The 26,520-nt window shown below is 42.3% G+C and overlaps 1 protein-coding gene across 1 annotated transcript in view; it reads right to left on the bottom strand.

The window, feature by feature from the left end:
• DCHS2 (dachsous cadherin-related 2) overlaps nt 1-26,520 on the bottom strand; it is a 439,992-nt gene that overhangs the window by 225,858 nt on the left and 187,614 nt on the right. The window contains exon 2 of the mRNA XM_075347710.1: nt 3,509-3,700. Coding sequence (XP_075203825.1) covers nt 3,509-3,700 — 192 coding nt within the window. The remainder of the gene's footprint in view (nt 1-3,508; nt 3,701-26,520) is intronic.

Here is a 26,520-nt window from a genome sequence, read left to right as displayed (position 1 = left end):
ATCGCTAGCGATGTCACTAGCGATCGCACCCGCCCCTGTCATACGGGCAAATCGCTGCCCGTGGTGGACAAAATCTTAGTGCGCGTTACACGTACTTACCTGCTTAACGACGTCGCTGTGGCCGGCGAACAACCTCTTTTCTAAGGGGGCGGTTTGTGCGGTGTCACAGCGACGTCACACAGCAGGCAACCAATAGAAGCGGAGGGGCAGAGAGCAGCCGCATAAAGGTCACTCCCACCTCGTTGCCGGAGGACGCAGGTACGCTGTTGTTCGTCATTCCTGGGGTGTCACACGTAGCGATGTGTGCTGCCTCAGGAACGATGAACAACCTGCGTCCAAAATGAGCAACGATATTTGGGAAATGAACGACGTGTCAACGATCAACGATTTGGTGAGTATTTCTGATCGTTAGTTCGCTCGTAGGTGTCACACACAACGACGTCGCTAACGAGGCCGGATGTGCATCACGAATTCCGTGACCCCAACAATATCTCGTTAGAGATGTCGTTGTGTGTAAAGCGGCCTTTGCAAACGTATTATAGGTTTATACCCAGGTGAGTGATTCCCTGCACACTCTTATACTGGTTCCTACCATGATAAGACGCCAGTTTTGCGTCTTTTGTCTTTTCAGCCTCATCATTAGAATTACTTTACTAAAATGTCTACATTCACAACCTTTTATGTTCCTTTTCTCTGTAGCATTTTTTCTAAGTTTACCTGTAGAACTTAAAAAATACAATAAAAATGCATATTACAAATGGAACAAAAAAATTGACTTAAATACTGGTAAAGGCTGCTATGAAAACACTTGGAATTCACAGATTTCTTTAATAAAATTTTTACAAAATGCTGTGAAACATGCCTGGAGCCTTACAGTGCCTTATTCTAAGAATAAAAATGTACTAAAAACAGTGTATTTTTAAAATAAATATTTTTGCCTTATAAACCTGTAAAATCTTTTTTTTTTAATGTATACTTTTTTAACAAATCTAAGCAGAATACTTTATGTGATATTTTACAAACATCTTCCATCTAATTGTAAAGTGGTGCTATGTCATATAAACACTACACGTTATAATAATGCCGGCATGCGTCTTCATGTTTCATATGTTAAGATTAAATCCAATCAATAACAATAAATTCCTCAATGCCCGTAAACACTACTTTATGATATGTGATGCCAGACCCTGGCTTGTTCCATTATATCAGATGAAGCTCTACATTTTGCCTAGGGTTGCATTTACATTGGGTTTTTGTTAGACGACTCCTAACAGCGTGCGAAAACTGGCAAGTACATTTACAATAAGATGTTTTTCCCATCACGAGAAGTCGACGGTAAGCATACTGTACAGAATTTAGTGTCAATGTCTTACATGAAAATGTACATTTTCTTACGTACAGAAGACTTTTTATGTCTTGTTTTATATTTATATTAAATAGCTTTTAATTAATGTAATAAGAACACTCTACAAATACAAATTGCAAATGAAGAACTAACAAAATAGATATTAGACCTGATAGATATTAATAGAAGATTGAATATGATGAAAACCCAGAGATATGATACCATTTAACCATCAAACAATCATATTGTGTTTTGGGAGAACCTCTTTAAGAGTTTTATTTTGCACCAGTTTTGGACCTGGAGCAGGCGCAAACCTCTTAAGAAATTTCCCCCATATTTTGGGCTGTCAGAGTACTAAGTAATGTAATATAGATTTCAGCTACAACGTAGGCCATTTTTTGACCGTTTTTATTAAAGCCTATTCCTTTTTGGAAAAATGCTCGTGTCAGGACAAAATGGTAAATAGTCTTTTTGATACCAAAATTAAGGGCATAGACTGGATATGTTCTCCTATATGTCTTTTATTACACAAGTTCCATTAAAAATAAAATTCTAGTTGTAGTTCTAGTTGTGATGAAAACCTAAGGTTTAGCCCAAGAGAAAGGCAAATTCATAATGTTCTTTCTCCAGGATAATGATCAAGCATGAGCTGGTTGAGTTGGTCAACCAGGAGGAAATGAACAGCAACATTGGGGACACAAGGCTATCTCAATTTCAAATCTCTGGACATTTATTTATCTAAGATGATTTTGTGATATATGGTGCTGATTCATCAAGACTTATGTCATTCTTAATGAAGGGCTCACTATAGTACAATGCGCCTAATTCATTAATAGAAGCGCCCAACTTAATGAAATTGGAATTTCTTCAGAGTAGCTAGCCCCTCAGTGTGCCATGCCAGGAATGCTACCCCAGACAATGACTAAAATACCATTTCTGGAGTAAAAAATGGTTGCACTTTTGCTAATTTTAATGGCAGGCGTAGCTATGTCCTATACTGCCCTGGCTCCTCCCCAGCTCTACTCATTTTTGTGGAATTTCTTCAAACTGGCACAGAAACACCAAAAGTCATAAAATGTATGCACAAGTCCACTGTAGAATTGGTGTCCTTGCAGGGACACTGACTTACTCACTGCCCCGACCGGGTCCCGTTCTCCCCTACTGCCGTATGGCCTTCCATGTGCTGTCTTGCCTTCCTCTACTACCGGGCCCTGTACATGCCGCACAGGGTTGCCAGGAATACACCTAAGATGCGCACACGCACACTGGCCCTAATCTTAAAGGGCCGGTGCACTACTTCCAGGAAATGCCTCTCAACAAATGGCTAAGAGACACTATATATTTAAGGCACCCTCTTATTAAGGCAGGTGCCTGTGCAATGCTTCTAGTTAGTCAGTGTTTCAGTCTGCTACCTAGCTAGTTGTCGGGTCTTGAGCTCCTTCCCAGTCATTCCCATTTCCAGTACCTGCCTTTTAACACCTGTGTGGCCTGCTGTGCCCACCATTCCTGTCCATACCCACCTGTCCAGCCTGCCTCAATCACCCCGCCTGTACCCATCTATTCTTGAGTCAGTCACCTGCCCTGGAGGGTCAGCTGCCACAGTCCCGGTCATTGCCCTGGGAGTGGTACCTGGCGGTCCGCTCCATGGTGGGCGCTGTTAAGCCCCTCCCACTAAATGGTAAGCCCGGATCCCCCTGTGGTCCAGTTGGTACACTAATCCCGCTCGCTGCCTCTACACAGGCCTCGAGTATTACATCCACACTGAGCAAAAAATTTGCAACTTTTCAAATAGTTTAATCAATTTTTCTGGCATTAAAGCTTTGATGAATTGCACCTTATGTTTTTATATGTATTTTAACAAAACAAAATCATATTTTGTAAAATATGTTTTTTTTCTTCATCCAATATGACTTTAAAATTAAAATTAATATACTAAATTAATAAATATGGTATCATAACCCATGGTATGCTAGCGACTTAATCTGTTACTACAGCTCAGCAGTTTAAGCAGTAAAACCGTGAATTTTTATGAAGGTCATTGAATATAGCGATAAAAAATACCATTTAAGTATCATTGCTTCAATAGTTAAGACTCTTAAATGAGGTTATGACATCTTGTTTAGAAGGTATCTGATGAAAGAAGGCTGAGGAATAAAAACTTACGCCATCTTCTGCTTTTACAATAAGATCATAACTTCCAGGTTCTCCTTCTCTATCAATATCTTGTGATACACAAATACGTCCAAAATCGTGATCAATCCAAAATTTTTTAGACTCTTTAGTGTTGTGCAACCGATCACTTAGAGAGTACTGGACATCTCCAAAGGAACCTGAGTCAGCATCGGTGGCCTTCACCTGGAAAAAGAGATGGAGGTTCTTAAGAACATTGCAGTTTAGTTATATTATATTGTGCATACAAAAATAATTTTAACCTATAGTATATTTACAAATTTGGTAAAATAAAGGCTTCTTTCAAACTGATGTATTTTGGTCAATAGTTTGCATAAGTATTTATGAATTTGCATGTCAAAGTCAAGAATAGAGCATAAACATAGGAAAAAAATTAGAGAGAAAAGAGCAGGCATAGCCTAGTAGTCGGCCAGCCTAATGACCAGACAACTTTGCAATGAAAGTTAATCAATCAGTTATACTATATAAATAACAGGTAATATATATATATATATATATATATATATATATATATATACCATATATATATATATATATATATATATATATATACATATATATATATATATATTTTTTTTTTTCTTAACGCTGGATTCAGAATGAGTACATTTCTACCAACTCCAATTCTAACTTTACCAGAAATGAACCAATTATGTTGTTGCAGAACCACTAGGGAATACAGAGCGGGCACTCACTTGGGGGCTCCATGGGGGGTCTCTTAGAATTTTAATTATCATATCGTATTATTATAAGGTTAAAACTGTTATTTTCATGTACTGTATTGTATACTACTTACAATATTGTACATTTGTTAATCTATGACCAACGAAAAACAAAAAACCTCAATTTCAATTAAAATTAAACTTTTATTGATATATTTTAAAATTTAGACACCCATTAATAGTGAACACACAAAGGGCATAGATGATGAAGGGGAGGAGCTAAATATATGGGGTCCCTATAGCACCCTATGGGACCTTGCTCCTACCTACCAACGGAGGGTATGACGCCGTAACTGTTTTGGGCGCCCCCGTTCCACGTCGGCTCACCCTCTAGTTGCCCTGGATAGTTAGTGAATTAAAATAGTAATTACACTACGGATGGCCATACAATAGTACTAGAATGTATTAAGTACAAAGTGCTCATGTAATCACACTGTCTGATAGATAACAGCTTCCTATCAGGAAAACCAGGACAAAAAAAAATCAAAAATTAAGCCCCAATATAGGTAGGCTTCTGCAGAAAAATTAGTCCATAGTACATGATCCAGTACAAATTAGTACATGGTACAACAAAGTGCTCATATAATCACACTGTCTGATAGATAACAGCTTCCTATCAGGAAAACCAGGACAAAAAAAAAAAATCAAATATTAAGCCCCAGTATAGGCAGGCTTCTGCAGAAAAATTAGTCCATAGTACATGATCCAGTACAAATTAGTACATAGTACATAATACACAATCTACATTAACATAATGGAGGAGCACATTAACATAATGGAAAATTCAGTTCCATCTGTCAGCTTTTCCTCCCATGTCCCAGTGTGATATAGTATGGTATGGCAATCACACATGGATAAACTTTTACACAATCATAATTGCACAGATTTGCACTGCATAAACCGATGCGAATACATGTAATGCAATGCCTGAGGGCAATCATGCAGATGATTCTAATAGAGCAGAAAAAAGGGGTATAGATAACCCCACAGGGAAGAAAAGAATGGTTACTTCCCTTTTAGCAGCATGCTCTGTATCGCCTCTACGCGTTTCCCCTTTCCTATTGTCCTATTGTATATGGTTTTTTCTTAATCTATGACCACAATTTTTAATTTTTAAACAGGGAGCATAAGGCTATTGCTCTGTCTTAAAGGTGGTGCTTTGCCATCTTTTCTATGTATTGGAGCCGCTTTTGGATTTGTCTTTAGGTCTTAAGGTCCAGTTACCCTGCACAATTAATATGACAGCGCGTTCATAGTGTAAATAGACTGCCGATAATCAACTGATGGAGCAAAATGGCCGTTTGCCAGGTAAAATGATTTTTTAGTCTCAACAAAAGATCATCATTCTCATAACGCTGATGAGACCAGTGGCAGTAAGCGATCTGTTATATATCATTCGGTGCATATCTGCCTGTTTAAACTGTAAATTAAATGACTGCTGATCAGTAAACAAGTAGCAGATCGACAGATGTTTGGACTCTTACAAATACGGATGCAAAATAATTAAACATATATGACTGAGCGCTAACCTTATAAAAAGAAATTGTCATGCTGTACTCTAAGATGTACAATAGCAGTACAGCGCAGTAATGTGGGACTGAGAGGATTCCTGAAACTATCTGAGAAGGTAGTTAGCTGGTAAACCACTAGGGGGCGTAAAAGTGGAGGAAACGTATGAGCAGGGAATTCCCTAGCAGAGGTAATACTAGTCAAGCCCACCAGATGGCAGAAGAATCGTCAGAAAGCCGTGTCACAACATGAGGTCTTGTAAGTACACAAGGGCAAAGTCTAAACGTAGTCAAAAGGAAGCAAATAGTCAGTAGCCGGGAAATCAGAGCCTAGAAGCGACGGGGAGTGGGAAGACAAGACAGAATAAATGTAAACAGATAAGGAACGAACAGGGAGACAGCGGGAGAGACACTGATGGAAACAGACAACAGAGGGGGTTTACAGGTCAGGTGAACACGGAGGTCAGGAGGTGGCAGGGCAGACAACAGGTCAATCAAGAGCAGAACACAGCAGAGCCAGAAGTATCACTGGCGAAGTCCAAGAGAAACAGTGCCCTAATAAAGCAACCTGACCTCCAGAACGAGGCAGAAAGGATTAACCCCTAACGTGACCTGCATCAGAAGTGAAACTAAAAAAAAGGCTCAGCTCCAGCTGAGCCAGGAGTCAATCATGACAGAAATGCAAAATTATTCACCAATATCTGAATGCCTCAGGAATGGAGAGACAGAAAAAAAATTAACTATTATGGGATAAGGTGTACTTTATGCATTTCCTAAAAGTAAAACCATTGAACTCCTTAATAACCGCTTTCTACTAGTGATGGGCGAAACCCCCGATGTTCGCGTTCGGGAGCCTCACTCAAAGGTTTTGTAAAGATCGAGTTCTGGTTTTGAGATAACACAAACTTGCGTCCGAACACCAAACTTGGACTTTACAGTTATGGGATGGGGCGGGGGGGGGGGGCTGTAAAATAAAGAATATAGTTAATAATAAATATTGTCATTATACTTACTGTTCCTATGATGTGTCCTGCTGACTCTGTCTCCCGGCTGCTTCTGCTTCCATGTCCAATCATTGCTGTGCCCCTGGGTTAATGGACCTACCAGCCGTGTGACCATTCTGGTGTGAATGTTGTACAGACATTGGGTTACAGACTGATCACATGGCTATGACGTCACGGAAGGTCCTGCAACCCACGAGGTAACAACATTCACACTAGATTGGTCACATGGCGATGATGTCATGGAAGGTCCTGGATGTCTGAAGATATTCGCCCGCCTTTGGACTACGTCGGAGTTTTTTTTTTTTTTGAGTAATAAAGATGGAGTCCTAAATGTCTTCTCTGTGTTGTTGTTTTATTTTACTGTTAAAATAACAGACAAACACAGACGCTGTCACAGAGTGGGCGTCTGTAATTGGATGCTGAAGTAACCTGAATCCAGTCCATACATTTTAGCATCTAGAATGTATGGGCAGATTCCAGGTTACTCCCAACAGCCAATCACAGACACCCATTCTGCATGACAGCGTCTGGGATTGGCTGTTGGGTCCCGCACTCATATAATAGTGTAAAAATAAATAATTTAAAAAAATGACGTAGCGCTCCATGGTATTTTTAATTTTCAGAGCAGATAAAGCAGATGGCTATGGGCTGCCACCTCCATCTGCCTGGCTTTACCTTGGCTGGCAATCAAAATACAGGAAGCCCATTATTTTTTTTTTAATTATTTAAAAAAATAATTAAAAAAATAATGAGTGAACTCCCGCCGTATTTTGATCGCCAGTCAGTTAAGCCAGGTAGCTGGAGGCTGGGATTCTCAGTGTGGTAAGGCCCAAGCATTCTGAGCCCCCCACGCTAAAAATCACAGCCGCCCCTGGAAATGTCACATTGTTCTTAGTACCATTTCCAGGATCTTTACCCGGTTCGTCCAGCGGCCCTGATGGCAGTGGGATGCTGGGTAACAAAGGGGTTAATACCAGCTTTGTATTCTCAGCTGGTACTAAGCCTGAAATTCATGGTGTCACGCCAAATTAGACATGGCCACCATGACTTTCTAGTAAACAGTAAAAAAAAACCACAACACAGAAAAAAATGTATTATTAGAAATAAAAAAAAACATTTAGACACTCCATCTTTATTATAAAAAAACCCTTAGTCAGATTTAGTCCACAGATAGCAATGTTAGCTCTGTTTCATCACTCTATACAGACAAGCGTCTATACAGAGCGAGATGCAGGGAGAGCCATGTCAGCTCTGCTTCATCACTCTGTACAGACATATACAGAGCGAGAAGCAGAGAGTGCCATGTCAGCTCTGCTTCATTGCTCTGTACAGAGCGAGAAGCAGACTGACACTGAGGGTATGATTCCACTTGCATTTGACTCATGCATTCTCGCATTGCATCACCCCACAGGGCCTGACACTCTCTGGACAGGGGCGGCTCAGCTGCATGGAAATAAATGCAGCCGACTCGCTCCTGTTGGGAGAGTGTGCGTCGGGCCGGGTGATGCAATGCGACACTCGCACAGTGACAATCAAAGTTCAATCGAGTCCATGAGCCATGGACTTGGGTAAACCCTGACGTTACCGTGAACACCGCCAAAAACAGCCAAAGACTTCCGATTGACGAGCAGTGCAACGAATACCCCCAGAAGTTAAGAGGACCTTCAATGACGTCATAGCCATGTGACCAGTCTGTAAGCCAATGTTTGTACAACATTCACACCAGACTGGTCACATGGCTATGACATCATGGAAGGTCCTGTAGTCAGTGGTGGTTACCCGGGGGTACAGCAATGATCGGAAGCAGACACGACCGGGAGACAGAGTCTGCAGGGCGCGTCACGAGACCTGTAAGTATATTCAGACTGTTTTTTAATAATGTGCTTTTTATTTTTACAGCCAATGGACCCGAACTGGACCTGAACTGTAACATGAGCTTCCCAGGAAAGCTCGTGTTCGGGATCGTGTGGATGAACATTATGTGTTCGGTACGAACCCCGAACTTTACAGTTCAGGTTCGCCCATCACTACTTTCTACAAGTTTGATATTTCTATCAGTTATCATAACATGGGGGTGTATCCGTTACAGGGTTGTCCAGCCTTTGAATACAATTCTGTGGTCACTCTATGTGTCACTCTACGTGACTGCAGACTTGTGAGTCCTCACATTGCATGCACTGTGCACTGTGAGGATTCTCCATGTCGAGAGTGGCGGGCAAGGTGGGCGAGTGACCACAAGCATGTGACTTACCTACAATCATTTGCTGACTAGTAGGGCACAGCCTCGCTCACTGCAGGTGTATTGAGCAAGGCCAGACACAGTATTGTCAGAATTTCTCCAGAAATATGTAAATAGTATACTTGCAGTACATAACCACCCACTCCCGACATCCACACCAGAGAATCCTCACAGCATGCAGAGTGTGTAATGGGAGGATTCACAAGTCTGCAGTCACATAGTGACATAGAGTGATTGCAGACTTGTACCTTAAAAAGGCTGACCACTACTTTTACACTAAGGGCCTATCCATAGGATACAGTTAGGTCCAGAAATATTTGGACAGTGACACAAGTTTTGTTATTTTAGCTGTTTACAAAAACATGTTCAGAAATACAATTATATATATAATATGGGCTGAAAGTGCACACTCCCAGCTGCAATATGAGAGTTTTCACATCCAAATCGGAGAAAGGGTTTAGGAATCATAGCTCTGTAATGCATAGCCTCCTCTTTTTAAAGGGACCAAAAGTAATTGGACAAGGGACTCTAAGGGCTGCAATTAACTCTGAAGGTGTCTCCCTCGTTAACCTGTAATCAATGAAGTAGTTAAAAGTTCTGGGGTTGATTACAGGTGTGTGGTTTTGCATTTGGAAGCTGTTGCTGTGACCAGACAACATGCGGTCTAAGGAACTCTCAATTGAGGTGAAGCAGAACATCCTGAGGCTGAAAAAAAAGAAAAAATCCATCAGCGAGATAACAGACATGCTTGGAGTAGCAAAATCAACAGTCGGGTACATTCTGAGAAAAAAGGAATTGACTAGTGAGCTTGGGAACTCAAAAAGGCCTGGGCGTCCACGGATGACAACAGTGGTGGATGATCGCCGCATACTTTCTTTGGTGAAGAAGAACCCGTTCACAACATCAACTGAAGTCCAGAACACTCTCAGTGAAGTAGGTGTATCTGTCTCTAAGTCAACAGTAAAGAGAAGACTCCATGAAAGTAAATACAAAGGGTTCACATCTAGATGCAAACCATTCATCAATTCCAAAAATAGAAAGGCCAGAGTTAAATATGCTGAAAAACACCTCATGAAGTCAACTCAGTTCTGGAAAAGTATTCTATGGACAGATGAGACCAAGATCAACCTGTACCAGAATGATGGGAAGAAAAAGGTTTGGAGAAGAAAGGGAACGGCACATGATCCAAGGCACACCACATCCTCTGTAAAACATGGTGGAGGCAATGTGATGGCATGGGCATGCATGGCTTTCAATGGCACTGGGTCACTTGTGTTTATTGATGACATAACAGCAGACAAGAGTAGCCGGGTGAATTCTGAAGTATACCGGGATATTCTTTCAGCCCAGATTCAGCCAAATGCCGCAAAGTTGATCGGACGGCGCTTCATAGTACAGATGGACAATGACCCCAAGCATACAGCCAAAGCTACCCAGGAGTTCATGAGTGCAAAAAAGTGGAACATTCTGCAATGGCCAAGTCAATCACCAGATCTTAACCCAATTGAGCATGCATTTCACTTGCTCAAATCCAGACTTAAGACGGAAAGACCCACAAACAAGCAAGACCTGAAGGCTGCGGCTGTAAAGGCCTGGCAAAGCATTAAGAAGGAGGAAACCCAGTGTTTGGTGATGTCCATGGGTTCCAGACTTAAGGCAGTGATTGCCTCCAAAGGATTCGCAACAAAATATTGAAAATAAAAACATTTTGTTTGGGTTTGGTTTATTTGTCCAATTACTTTTGACCTCCTAAAATGTGGAGTGTTTGTAAAGAAATGTGTACAATTCCTAAAATTTCTATCAGATATTTTTGTTCAAACCTTCAAATTAAACGTTACAATCTGCACTTGAATTCTGTTGTAGAGGTTTCATTTCAAATCCAATGTGGTGGCATGCAGAGCCCAACTCGCGAAAATTGTGTCACTGTCCAAATATTTCTGGACCTAACTGTAGGTCATCAATGTCTGATCGATCCACCCCCCGGCACCCCAAGCTGGATCAGCTGTTCTAGGTGCTAGCGGCAGCAGCCTGCAGCCAGAAATGATTAGTCCTGGAGTTGCTCTCAACTAATAGCGGCTACAGCCAGGTACTGTACATCTACCTCCTATTGATTTGAATAGGAGGCAGGTGTACAGTACCTAGCCCATATCAAAAGACGAGGTAGCTCCAGAACTGAGTATTGCCGGCTGTCTGCTGCCATCGCCGGCACCGTAAACAGCTGTTCGGTGGGGAGCTGGGTGTCACATCGATCAAACAACTCATGACCTATCCTAAAGATAGGCCATCAATGTAACAGTAGTGAATATCCTCAATAAGGCCGGATAACTCCTTCAAGAGATCGCATTTTAGCCTCTGCTCATATTTTTGATAGTGGGGTTTGTTATATATTAGGTTTAAGAAAGCAGATTACTAAAACGAAAAAATAGATTATATTCCAACAAAAAGTAAAAACTTTAGTGTTAATCCGCTTTGATAATTATATAATAGTGAAACTATTATAATATTACTATAGCTTTTAATTTGTGCTATTGAATTACCAATAAAGACTAGTGATGAGCGAGTACCAAAAAGCTCGGGTGCTCGAGGCTCGGGCCGAGCATCCCAAGATACTCGTGTACTCGGCCCGAGCACCGAGCCCAATGTTATCCTATGGGAGACCCGAGTATTTTTCTGAAATGACCCCCGGCAGCATGTAGAAACCCTAAAAATGTCACAAAAGTCTCAGAAGAGTGCTCAAATGACATGGCAACAGCATCGGGAAGACCCCTTGAAGCATTTATCACTCAAAAGTCACAGCTGTGAACAATTTTGTCCGAGTTTTACGCCATTTTTACGGACTCACCAGAAAACCTTCCAAAATGACACCAAAATGAATTTTCATGGCGGAAATGTTAAGGGCACATACCCAATAGTGAGATAGAGCTGGTGTATGTTACTTTTTGAGATTATTACATGAAAGATTTTATGTAAAAACATTGTGTGGCACTCCGATGTCCAAAACGCACGTTTTGTGCTTTTTACTAGCGATGTCGGTCATTTTTTTTTTCATTCTATCTCCCGTCGGTCGGTCTCGCTCTGTCAGTCTCTCTCTGTCTTGTCTGTCCCCCTCTCACAGTCTGTCGGTCATTCTCCCCCCTCTCTCTTACTTACCGTTCCTCGATCACTGCCGCGGCGCTGCACAGCTGTTCACTAAACTCCGGCGGCTTTTCCTTTTTTGAAAAAGCCGGCCGCTCATTAAACAATCTCGTATTCCCTGCTTTCCTGCTTTTCGGCGCCTATGATTGGTTGCAGTGAGACACGCCCCCACGCTGAGTGACAGGTGTCTCACTGCACCCAATCACAGCAGCCGGTGGCCGTGTCTATACTGTGCAGTGAAATAAATAATGAAATAATTAAAAAAAACGGCATGCGGTCCCCCCAATTTTAATATCAGCCAGATAAAGCCATTCGGCTGAAGGCTGGTATTCTCAGGATGGGGAGCTCCACATTATGGGGAGCCCCCCAGCCTAACAATATCAGTCAGCAGCCGCCCAGAATTGCCGCATACATTAGATGCGACAGTTCTGGGACAGTACCCGGCTCTTCCCGATTTACCCTAGTGCGTTGGCAAATTGGGGTAATAAGGAGTTAATGGCAGCCCATAGCTGCCAATAAGTCCTAGATTAATCATGTCAGGTGTCTCCCCGAGATTCCTTCCATGATTAATCTGTAAATTACAGTTAAAAAACACACACACCCAAAAAATCCTTTATTAGAAATAAAAAACACTAACATCACCAATTTATTAACCCCGACAAACCCTCCATGTCCGGCGTAATCCACAGTCCTCCAGCGTCGCATCCAGCTGTGCTGCATGAAGGTGACAGGAGCTGCAGAATACACCGCCGCTCCTGTCAGCTTCACACAGCAACTGAAGACAGCCGCGCGATCAGCTGATCTGTCACTGAGGTTACCTGGATCCAGCGGTGGATGCAGCGGTGGCCGCGGGTAACCTCAGTGACAGCTCAGCTGATCGCGCTACTCACCGCCGCTCCGGTCAGCTCCACGCAGCAACTGAGGTGAGTATAGCGATCAGCTGAGCTGTCACTGAGGTTACCTGGATCCAGCGGTGGATGCAGCGGTGGCCGCGGGTAACCTCAGTGACAGCTCAGCTGATCGCGCTCCGGCAGCTCCACGCAGCAACTGAGGTGAGTATAGCGATCAGCTGAGCTGTCACTGAGGTTAATCGCGGCCACCGCTGGATCCAGCGGTGGCCGTGAGTTACCTGACTGACAGCTGCTGATCGCGCTACTCACCTCAGTTGCTGTGTAAAGCTGACAGGAGCGGCGGTGTATTCTGCAGCTCCTGTCACCTGCATGCAGCAGAGCTGGACGCGACGCTGGAGGTCCGTGGATTACGCTGGACATGGAAGGCTTTGTCGGGGTTAATAAATTGGTGATGAGGGACCGTATGGCTTTATCTGGCTGGTATTAAAATTGGGGGGGCCACACGCCGTTTTTTTAATTATTTCATTATTTATTTCACTGCACAGTATAGACACGCCCACCGGCTGCTGTGATTGGGTGCAGTGAGACACCTGTCACTCAGCGTGGGGGCGTGTCTCACTGCAACCAATCATAGGCGCCTGTGGGTGGGGAAAGCAGGGAATATGAGATGGCTGTGTGCAGAGCACAGCGTGCCCGCCGGTATAAAGGCTCGGTCACGCTGTGCCGGCCGGCCAATCACTGCAATTCCACAACTAACAGGGCTGTGGCATTGCAGTGGTCTGCCAGCCAATCCCTGCATGAGGGCTGGCTCTCAAAAGAGCGCCAACATGCAGGGATGAAGACCACGAGTACAGCACGAGTATCGCGAAATTACTCGGTACCCGCCGAGTAGCCCGAGTACAGTGATACTCGTGCGAGTACCGAGTAGTGACAAGCATACTCGCTCATCACTAATAAAGACATATTCTGTCTCCTTATTAGTAGTTGCAATACTGCATTAGATAAGGTTGCCCTGTCTATCATCTAAGAGTAACATCACAGACATGCATTAACACATTGGGTTAAAGAAGGGGGAATAAAATGCAGTTATATCCTTTGTTACATGTAAGTACAGGCAGTTTTTGAGAATTTAGATGAACCAATTAGATAACACACGTTTATTGTGTAGATGAATTTTCCTTCCATATGGCACGTATAAGCCTTTGTTATTTCTCTATCTTTGTTCCTCTGTATTCTAATCCTTATCCTTTAAACACATTAGCTCTAAGGTGATCTCAGGCAGTGTGGAAATACATATGCATAAAGATGTCAAAAAAGATTAAGTCATACAACTTGTAAAATCTGTTCTTCCCACCCCAATTGTTGAAATGCCAGGAGGTTTTAAGGGGAGTGTGTGGTAATACAATAAGTGCAGTCGTGATAGGATGCAAGGTATTATTTTATGATTAAAGGGTTTGAGAGTCTTCAGCAGCAGCAATAGGAAGAAATGCGCTGATGTTAAGAAATGATAGTGTAAGAAATCTAGAAACTCATCAAGCCATATTAACCCACGTAAGCACAGAAACCTACATATTCACACACACACACACACACGCACACACACACGCGCACACACACACACACGTGTGTATCTTGAGTGGAAGTCTTTATAATAGGCCAGATCTGTATTTACTGTTGGTGAACATAGGAAACAGTCAGCTAACATGTCCCCAGAGACAACCCTTAGACCACGTGAACACATTGAGTGTTTCGGGAGTTTTTTACCTCCGTATTTGTAGCCAAAACCAGCAGTCAAACAGTCAGAGGAAAAGTGTAATAGAAACACGAGCACCACTTCTGTATTATTCACCCACTCCTGGTTTTGACTACAAATACTGAGGTAAAAAACTCACCAAATACTGAACGTGTGCACATGGCCTTACAGCTTAGCCGAGTTCCTATAATGTAGAGCAGGGTTGGGCAATACATTTTCATGAGGGATCCCATGAGAGACGGTGTCTGTTGTAGTGAAATGAATAGTCGATTTAGTGATATACAGTCAGGGCCAGAAATATTTGGACAGTGACACAAGTTTTGTTATTTTAGCTGTTTACAAAAACATGTTCAGAAATACAATTATATATATAATATGGGCTGAAAGTGCACACTCCCAGCTGCAATATGAGAGTTTTCACATCCAAATCGGAGAAAGGGTTTAGGAATCATAGCTCTGTAATGCATAGCCTCCTCTTTTTCAAGGGACCAAAAGTAATTGGACAAGGGACTCTAAGGGCTGCAATTAACTCTGAAGGCGTCTCCCTCGTTAACCTGTAATCAATGAAGTAGTTAAAAGGTCTGGGGTTGATTACAGGTGTGTGGTTTTGCATTTGGAAGCTGTTGCTGTGACCAGACAACATGCGGTCTAAGGAACTCTCAATTGAGGTGAAGCAGAACATCCTGAGGCTGAAAAAAAAAGAAAAAATCCAGCAGACATGCTTGGAGTAGCAAAATCAACAGTCGGGTACATCCTGAGAAAAAAGGAATTGACTGGTGAGCTTGGGAACTCAAAAAGGCCTGGGCGTCCACGGATGACAACAGTGGTGGATGATCGCCGCATACTTTCTTTGGTGAAGAAGCACCCGTTCACAACATCAACTGAAGTCCAGAACACTCTCAGTGAAGTAGGTGTATCTGTTTCTAAGTCAACAGTAAAGAGAAGACTCCATGAAAGTAAATACAAAGGGTTCACATCTAGATGCAAACCATTCATCAATTCCAAAAAATAGACAGGCCAGAGTTAAATTTGCTGAAAAACACCTAATGAAGCCAGCTCAGTTCTGGAAAAGTATTCTATGGACAGATGAGACAAAGATCAACCTGTACCAGAATGATGGGAAGAAAAAAGTTTGGAGAAGAAAGGGAACAGCACATGATCCAAGGCACACCACATCCTCTGTAAAACATGGTGGAGGCAACGTGATGGCATGGGCATGCATGGCTTTCAATGGCACTGGGTCACTTGTGTTTATTGATGACATAACAGCAGACAAGAGTAGCCGGATGAATTCTGAAGTGTACCGGGATATACTTTCAGCCCAGATTCAGCCAAATGCCACAAAGTTGATCGGATGGCGCTTCATAGTACAGATGGACAATGACCCCAAGCATACAGCCAAAGCTACCCAGGAGTTCATGAGTGCAAAAAAGTGGAACATTCTGCAATGGCCAAGTCAATCACCAGATCTTAACCCAATTGAGCATGCATTTCACTTGCTCAAATCCAGACTTAAGACGGAAAGACCCACAAACAAGCAAGACCTGAAGGCTGCGGCTGTAAAGGCCTGGCAAAGCATTAAGAAGGAGGAAACCCAGCGTTTGGTGAGGTCCATGGGTTCCAGACTTAAGGCAGTGATTGCCTCCAAAGGATTCGCAACAAAATATTGAAAATAAAAATATTTTGTTTGGGTTTGGTTTATTTGTCCAATTACTTTTGACCTCCTAAAATGTGGAGTGTTTGTAAAGAAATGTGTACAATTCCTACAATTTCTATCAGATATTTTTGTTCAAACCTTCAAATTAAACGTTACAATCTGCACTTGAATTCTGTTGTAGAGGTTTCATTTCAAATCCAATGTGGTGGCATGCAGAGCCCAACTCGCGAAAATTGTGTCACTGTCCAAATATTTCTGGACCTAACTGTAACTGGTGGAGAAAGGTGGAACCTGGTGGAGTAAGTTTGACCTGTGTCTTTATTCAACCTATATAATTATGTAACTAATTCACTGATATTATATCCAATATTAATAATAACATACTATTATTGTTTTATAGTCATTTCATTTCTTATTATTGTTATTATATTATATTTATTTTATTCTTATTATTATCATTTATTCTATTCTTATTATCATTCATTCTATTCTTATTATTGAGCAGATCAAAACATATAATCTACTGCTTTTTATAATATTTATAGAAAGCTGGAAACCATACTAATCTTGTTATTCAGCCCTTGTACCATGATAAACAGCTCCCCACAAACAATATGAGGTCCCCACATCACCCACACACAGTATGATGGACCTTCATCTCTCCACACATTATACTGTACCTCACAGTCCCAAGTACATAGCATGATGCACCTACACACAATATGATGGCCCTGCTGCCCCCAACAATTTGATGGTCCCAGCAGTCCCTCACACAGTATGATGACCTCACAGTCCCCAACACGGTATGATGGACCTACATCTCCCCACACAGTATGCTGAACCTCAGAGTCACAGCCCCAAATACATAGCATGGTGCACCCACACACAATATGAAGCCTCAGCTGTCACCAAACAGTTTGATGGTCCCCACAGCCCCCCACACAGTATGCTCACAAACACAATATGGTAGCCCCCCAAAGTACGATTACCCCCACACAATATTATCTCCTCACATGCCCCCATCACAATATGATCACTACAGCCCCCCAACACAGTGGGGAAGGTGGCTGTGGTGTGGATAGGATGAGAACAGCTGGGTAGGAACAGCTTGATGTGGCCCATGGGCTTTAGTTTGCCCAGGCCTGATGTAGAGGAACACCTAATTTTTTTATATTTTCACAATGTAAATCACCACACATTAGCAAAGCAAGAAATGTTGAGATGTTTGTGAATGCACTATACAAAACTGTGTTGGTATCTTTGTTCTATAAGGGAGGTTTAAACCTATAATTTCTCATGCCTATATCAAATTAAAATTAGCTTGAATTCCATCTCATATTTTTCTCAATGGGAATACGAATAGTGGGTCGTATACAGATATTTTTACACATATGGATTTGAATACTGTGTTTGTGGATAAAAAAAGATTCAAACATCAATTCTTAAGGTAGCTTCCTCATAGAAACTTCGAGAATTAGCCCCACAGTGATTAACCACATTGAGTGGATTTGTGTTAATGTAAACTGTAAATCCAAAGCAGAAGATTCAGACTTTTAGCTTTAAAAAATAGCTGTGCTAAGTTCTCTTATACAACTTAAACAGTTGTGCTCAAAAGTTTACATACCACGGCAGATTTTTTGCTTTCTTGGCCTGTATTTCAGAGAATATGAATGATTGAAAAAAAAATTTCCACTCATGGTTAGTGGTTGGGTGAAGCCATTTATCATCAAACTACTGTTTTCTCTTTTTAAAATATGAGGACCAAAAACATCCAAATGACCCTGATCAAAAGTTCACATACCCCAGTTCTTAATACCATGTATTGCCCCTAACATCAATCACAGTTTGAAGTCTTTAGTGATAGTTGTGGATGAGGCTCTTAATTTTCTCAGATTGTAAAGCTACCCATTCTTTTTGACATAAAGCCTCCAGTTCCTGTAAATTCCTGGGCTTTCTTTCATGAACTGTGTGTTTGAGTTCTCCCCAGAGTGCCTCAATGATATTTAGGTCAGGAGACTGAGATGGCCACTCCAGAACCTTCACTTTGTTCTGCTGTAGCCAATGACAGGTCAAAATGGTCTTGTGTTTTGGATCGTTGCAATGTTGGAACGTCCAAGTATGTCCCATACGCAGCTTCCAGGCTAATGAGTGCAAATTTGCCTCCAGTATTTGCTGATAATGTGCTGCATTCATCTTTCCTTCAACTTTGACCACGTTTCCTGTGCCTTTGTAGCTCACACATCCCCAAATCATCAATGATCCATCTCCATGCTTTACAGTAGGAATGGTGTTCTTTTCATCATAGACCTTGTTGACACCTCTCCAAATGTAACGTTTATGGTTGTGGCCAAAAAGTTCAATTTTGGTCTCATCATTGCAAATTACCTTGTTCCAGAAGTTTGGAGGCTTGTCTCTGTGGTGTTTGGCATATTGCAGGTAAGATACTTTGTGGCATTTGCACAGTAATGGCTTTCTTCTGGCGACTTGTCCATGCAGCCCATTTTTCTTCAAGTGCCTTCTTATTGTGCATTTTGAAACAGCCACACCGCTTGTTTTTAGTGAGTCCTGTAGTTCAGCTGATGTTATTTGTGGGGGTTTTCTTTGCATCCTGAACAATTTTCCTGGATGTTGTGGCTGAAATTTTTTTTGGTCTACCTGATCGTGGTTTGGTTTTTACAGAGCCCCTGATTTTCCATTTGTTAATCACAGTTTGAACACTGCTGACTGGAATTATCAATTCATTGGATATCTTTTTGTATCCCTTTCCTGTTTTATACAGTTCAACTATCTTTTCCTGTAGATCCATTGACAATTATTTTGCTTTCCTCATGACTCACAGTCCAGAAATATCAGTAGCCGGATGCAAGAGTATGTCTGGATCCCAGAAACTCACTCAGCTTTTATGCACACACAGTTATTACAAGCAAACAGGCCACAAGTGAGGATGCTACCTTTATTAGCCATTCAAACTCATTTGTGTCAACTTCTGTGCATGTTATCAGGCCAAAATCACCAGGGTATGTGAACTTTCGATCAGGGTCATTTGGATGTTTTTGGTTGTCATTATGATTTAAAAGAGAAAACACAGTAGCTTGACAAAAAATGGCTTCACCCAACCACTAACCATGAGTGGAAAAAAAGATTTTGTATTATCATTCATATTCTTTAAAAAAAATCCATGAAAGTAACAAATCTGCTGGGGTATGTAAACTGTTAAGCACAACTGTACAACAGGCTGTATGCTGTGGTTTCAATATAATGAGTGCTTTATCAGCAGGAGATTATTACTGCCCGGACTAGGTGCCCATGTGAGACCTGGTCCAGCTACACCCCGAGAACTGATTAGCAGCTCACTGGCAATAGACAATGTACCCCGGAAAATATGGTATGGGCAGGGTAAACTTTCTGAGCTCTGCTACATCTAAGTACTTTGATTCTGTCACAACTGTTTCACTTAGTAATGTAAGTGATATATCGTTGGAATCAGAGACTTTGCTGCTCAGATGAGGTAGCAAAAATTTGGTCAGAGATTCCCTTTAAAAAGCACAGTCGATTATACGTATCAATACAATTAATACAATTGGAATCACTAAACTGACTGATACCTGGTAAACATAAAACTGCATTTTTGTTATGTTTTAACCATTCTGACAGCAGCATTCAGGGTTTTTTAACAATATCATAGCAGTATATGAACATTTTTAGCTTTAAGTTTCAAATTATTCGAAAACATCTTGAAATAATTGTTTTTGTTTTTCAGACTTATTGTTTCCATATTGTTGAAATATTAAGCAATGAGCAGAAGTGAATACTGTGCATATTAATTGTCTTTTAGCTCAAAATATCTCCTTGGGCGTTCCACAACACACAAATGTAAAAAAGTAGGGCAGTGTTTTCCGATGATGGCTCCATGGGACCCTGGGGATTCCTGGGAGCTACTTTGGGGTTCCCTGATCTGCCACTTTTCTAGTACATGTAGGGTAGTTGTTGGGGGTCTTATGGTAGAAGAAAATATTTTCAAGGGAAAAAAAAATGAAATTATTGTTAACTGCTCATTTTTCTTGTAAAAGGTTTTACTTTGCTATATGGCTTTATGATGATAGAAAGAATGATGGAAAGTTGTCTTCTGCCCAGGTATTATCCTATATCCCTAAAGGGGTTCTAGAAAAGCCCCAGTGCCCTGGCTGCAGTTGGTCTTAAAAACAAGCTGGGCTTTACTAATGCTCCCCGAGTCCAGTGCTGAGTCTCCACTGCTGCCTACTGTGTCTGTGATTGTCTGCAGCTATGATGTCACATTGACAATGCTGCAGCCAATAACTGGGCTCAATGGCTCTTCCTGCGTAGACTACACGAGGTGCTCGTAGCCACTGAGTTCACTGACTGCCTTCAGTACTGTTTATGCCGCGTCAGCACTGCAGATAACAACAGACACTGGAAGAAGCGGTAGAAAGTCAATGCTGGACCTGGGGAGGGTGAGTGAAGCTCAATTTATTTAAAAAAAACAAAAGCAAATTGCACATGGAGACAGGTCGTTTCAAAGATTCTAAAGAGAAAACAGCAGCCTAAATGGGGTTGCAGTTACTGTAATGCTGTAAGGAGTTAATTGCACATGGTTGGTTTAAATACAATAAGAGCTTTATAGTATGACCACAGGAAAGTAACTCGAACCACGGTATTACTAGCAGCAGAGCTCTCATTAATAGTGCCACCCACTCCCACATTAATACCATTGATCTGTTTTATGACATTGGCTTTTCAATGGCAAATGAAGCACGATTTAAAGAACTGCAAACAATAAAAACACCGCAGATGCTTATTCTGGAAGACGGATGGAGCTGAACCGAGCTCTTTATATGAAAACAACACTGGCGTTACATTGTGCTATAACATGTAGGATCACACAGCTGTGCACAATAGTAAAGGCTTGGGAGCGTATATTATAATCTGTGCACTGTCGTTTTTACCAACTTTATTGTCATACTTTTAGCCTACTATTGTGTCATTTTAGTCATCGGGCTGTGAGTCACTGTAGATGGCAGAATAATTAAATGCTTAAAGACTATGGGGATGGTAAATGCTGCAGGTTCATGGCACGCTTTGCTTATAATTCAGGCTATTTATCAAAGCACTTTTTTTAAACCTTGATATTAGTGAATAGTTAGGGAGGGAATTTGGGCATACAGATATGGGTTGGAAGGCATAGGGGACCTGACAGATTCCCTTTAAGGGTTATTATTACCTCGGCCTTTTTATGTTTGAGACATGAGTAATTTGTTATTGCTTGGACCATTGGAGATGGAGCAATGAAATTTCACATTTAAAATAAACTGATTAATAAAAAAATGCATTACACTAGAATTTTCCACTCTTCCAAGACTAGTTTGTAATATAGCATCCTGAATCCTCCTCCAAAATGCATAGAAACATTAAAGAACATGCTCCACAAGACACCAAGGTGTTACCAGTAAGGGGGAGTTCTTACACAGTCCAATTACTGCTCAGTAACACACAATGTCCAGACACCCCTCTGACCAGGGAAAATGGTAAAAAAAAAACCCTTTTTAAAAGTTTATTTAATCTTTATTAAAAAGATGGTTCATTACTCTGCAGTAGTGACCACATCTCTGTAAAACTGATAGGGAAGGATTTTTCTAAATACCTTGTCAAGCCAATTCTCTCTGAGTGGCGCTATTACGGTCCGCTCATCCCCATGAAGTGACCACCCCCACCCCCCCCGGGCTCTGTGACTTCTGAGTTCCGGTGATGTCACATCAACTTCCAGTTGACCCAACATCACCAAGCCCGGTCCGAGTTTCCATGACTGACTGTGGGCTGCGTTTCACTGTTCATCACAGTCCAGTATCACAGCGCAGCATGTCGCGCGCTGTCTCCATCACTACAGAGCGCCTCAACCATGAGCAATGCTGGGCTGTGACCAGCGGTGAAACACCGCCCACAGCCCATTCACTCAGGAAGACTGGGGCCAGCCTTGATGATGTCAGGTCAACTGGAAGTTGACTTGACATCACTGGATCTTAGAGGTCACAGAGCCCAGGGGGATGTGAGGTGGTCACTTCATTGGGATGAGCAGACGCAATAGCGCCATTCAGAGGCAGATTTGGCTGAACAAGGTATTTAGAATAGAGATGTGGTCACTATTGCAGAGTAGTGAAGCACTTCTTTAATGTATACAATAGGTACTAACTACAGAAACCACAAATGCATTAAAAAAAAAGAAAACTCTTCAAGGGACATGAGAGGTGATATTATTATAGTAAAAAAAAGGCATGTCTATGGAAGAAGGATCAATATTGCTAAACATATTGCTACACTTTCTCTGGGTGGCCCAAAATTGGATCCCATCTAACCGCAGAGGTTGGCATTAATAGGCTACTTAAGGATGGTGCCCCCACTCATCAATGTCTGACCATAAAGATCCCGGGCAAATATAAAATACTAAAATATTCCCTGAAAAGAAGAAATACAGCAAAAATGGCCCAGTATGAATAATTATCACAATACGGGACAGAAGGACAAGGGGGGGGGCGGGCACAGTGCGAACATGCACTTACATATTCCACTTATACCAACATATATGTTCTGGCTCATTTCTTTAGTTTTAGGTTTTGTTATACCTTGTAGAAACACGGGTGTGGCACTCCCTTTTTTTTTGGCCTGGGCATTTTGCCTTTATATAGCTTTCCACGGGCAGGTGTCTGAACAGTTCCGTTCTGTGCCTGTCTATTTTGAGGCCTGCTGGCACATCGCAGAAGACTTAGGGTACCTTCACACTTTAGCGATGCAGCAGCGATCCGACCAGCGATCTGACCTGGTCAGGATCGCTGCTGCATCGCTACATGGTCGCTGGTGAGCTGTCAAACAGGCAGATCTCACCAGCGACCAGTGACCAGCCCCCAACCAGCAGCGACGTGCAAGCGACGCTGCGCTTGCACGGAGCCGGCGTCTGGAAGCTGCGGACACTGGTAACTAAGGTAAACATCGGGTATGGTTACCCGATGTTTACTTTAGTTACCAGCTCACACCGCTTAACTTAGCATGTGCAGGGAGCAGGAGCCGACACTGGCAGCATGAGAGCTGCGGAGGCTGGTAACGAAGGTAAATATTGGGTAACCACCTTGGTTACCCGATGTTTACCTTGGTTACAGCTTACCGCAGGCTGTCAGACGCCGGCTCCTGCTCCCTTCACATTCAGGATTCCTGCTCTCTCGCTGTCACACACAGCGATGTGTGCTTATCAGCGGGAGAGCAACAATAAAAAAACGAACCAGCACTGTGTGTAACGAGCAGCGATCTCACAGCAGGGGCCAGATCGCTGCTCAGTGTCACACACAGCGAGATCGCTAATGAGGTCACAAAAAACGTGACTCAGCAGCGATCTCAGTAGCGATCTCGCTGTGTGTGAAGTACCCCTTAGGGCCCATCCTGATTGGGTTCGCCTTATCACAATGGGATTTTGATCAAAATGTTTTCAACTAAGGACTCTATGTTATTTACCAGTACTATTACTATTTGTCTATTTATTTACTTACTGAAAGGTATTTGCTTATTTTGTTTTATCTCAGGTTCTGTCTGTTAAATGGCCACAGTGCGAATAAGCACCTACATATTCCACTTATACCAACATATGTTCTGGCTCATTTCTTTGGATTTGTTTTATGTTGAAATACACCTAAAGGTGTGAAATTCATGATAAATATGAAATAAATTGTACTTCCCTCAATTAATGACACATCTTGGCTGCCTCGTCGCGTTTCGCTTCCAGATAGCGTTTCATCAGGAGACCAAGCAAAAGATTAATCACCAATTCCTATTGACACAGATGCTTGTGTACCTCATGGTGTCTTATGCTAAATAGGCACCAGGTGTCAAAATAAAGAAATCAAAGATATTATTATTAATTCATTTTTATTTATTGAGTGTAATGTTCATTTTGTTAAATCATACTTATTGACTCTTAAAGAAGTTGTCCAGTTACCAAAACTGATTTTTTTTTTCTGATAAATCTTGCTAATATGTGCCCCTCAACACATCTATTATGTTTTTTCAGCAAAATTACCTTTTATTGTGCACCAGCAGCACATGCTCATTGCTGGCTCCAGCTCTGATGGGGTTAATCTCTCCTCTGACTTCCTGTGTTCAGTTCCTACAAGTCCCAGAATTCTTTGTGGCTCTAGGGCGGTGTCTAGCTTATCTAACACACCCATTGTGTCTAATACACCCACTCTGCTCTCCGACCAAACCCTCCTCCCTGCCTCTTCCCAGTGGATGCACTGAGAGCAATCACACAGAGACAGCAGCAGCTCTACACAGCCAGGGGAAGAAAGTGTGTGTGCGCGTATATACAGTGTATGTGTATGTGTGCGCGTATATACAGTGTGTGTGTGTGTGTGTGTGTATATATACAGTGTGTGTGTGTATATACAGTGTGTGTGTGTATATACAGTGTGTGTGTATATACAGTGTGTGTGTGTATATACAGTGTGTGTGTGAGTGAGTGTGTATGTGTGTGTGTATGTCATACTCACCTGTCTGCAGGGTCCCGGTGCCATGCCTGCTTCCAGCCCCTGTCTCGGTACCGCCGCTTCGGCTGTGTGCAGTCTCCCCGGGGCACGTACGAAGCTTGAAGGACCTGGCGGTGGATCACCTGATGCAGTCACCTGACGCATCAGCTGATCGATTCTCGCGGTGTCGCCGGCTTTTTCGCGCCCGGCCGGCTATCAGCTGATCCTGCCGTCAGCGGACTTCATCAGCTGATTACCGGCAGCTCCTGCAGTGATGGGCCAGGATCAGACTCCGCTGCAGGAGCTGCTGGTAATCAGCACATAAGGGAGTATGTATTTATTTATTTATTTTTTGTTTTCTACTGATGCATCAGCTGATTGTATAATCGGCTTTTATACAATTAGCTGCTGTGTGATGTGATTCACATCCTTTAACCTGACACATCATCTGATCGCTTTGCCTTCCAGCAAACTGATCAGATGATATTGGATCCTGATTGGATGGCGCGGGACCCTAACCCAGGATTACTGCGGAGGGGGGTTTATTTCAATAAAGATGGAGTCACTAATTGTGTTGTGTTTTATTTCTAATAAAAATATTTTTCTGTGTTGTGTTTTTTTTTTTATCATTACTAGAAATTCATGGTGGCCATGTCTAATATTGGCGTGACACCATGAATTTCGGGCTTAGGGCTAGCTGATAATATACAGCTAGCCCTAACTCCATTATTACCCAGCTAGCCACCCGGCATCAGGGCAGCTGGAAGAGTTGGATACAGCGCCAGAAGATAGCGCTTCTATGAAAGCGCCATTTTCTGGGGTGGCTGCGGACTGCAATTCGCAGTGGGGGTGCCCAGAAAGCTTGGGCACCCTTCACTGTGGATTCCAATCCCCAGCTGCCTAGTTGTACCCGGCTGGACACCAAAATTAGGTGAAGCTCACGTCATTTTTTTTTTAAATTATTTCATGAAATTCATTAAATAATTAAAAAAAAAAAGGGCTTCTCTATATTTTTGGTTCCCAGCCGGATACAAATAGGCAGCTGGGGGTTGGGGGCAGCCCGTACCTGCCTGCTGTACCCGGCTAGCATACAAAAATATGGCGAAGCCCATGTCATTTTTTTTCTTTTTGGGTAAAAAACTGCATACAGTCCTGGATGGAGGATGCTGAGCCTTGTAGTTCTGCAGCTTCTGTCTGCTCTCCTGCATACACTAGTGAATGGAGGATGCTGAGCCTTGTAGTCCTGCAGCTGCTGTCTGCTCTCCTGCATACACTAGTGAATGGAGGATGCTGAGCCTTGTAGTTTTGCAGCTGCTGTCTGCTCTCCTGCATACACTAGTGAATGGAGGATGCTGAGCCTTGTAGTTCTGCAGCTGCTGTCTGCTCTCCTGCATACACTAGTGAATGGAGGATGCTGAGCCTTGTAGTTCTGCAGCTGCTGTCTGCTCTCCTGCATACAATGAACATTTTGAATAAGGAAATGACATCAGACCTTTTTTTTTTTTTTCATCAACAATCTTTAATGGCATTGTGCACTGATTAAAAACGCAGTGAGCAAAAACGCAGCAAAAAACGCACCAAATCGCGGCAAAAA

The sequence above is a fragment of the Anomaloglossus baeobatrachus genome, chromosome 1 (assembly GCF_048569485.1).
Source record: "Anomaloglossus baeobatrachus isolate aAnoBae1 chromosome 1, aAnoBae1.hap1, whole genome shotgun sequence".
NCBI lineage: Eukaryota > Metazoa > Chordata > Amphibia > Anura > Aromobatidae > Anomaloglossus > Anomaloglossus baeobatrachus.
This window is presented reverse-complemented; position numbering and strand designations above follow the sequence as displayed.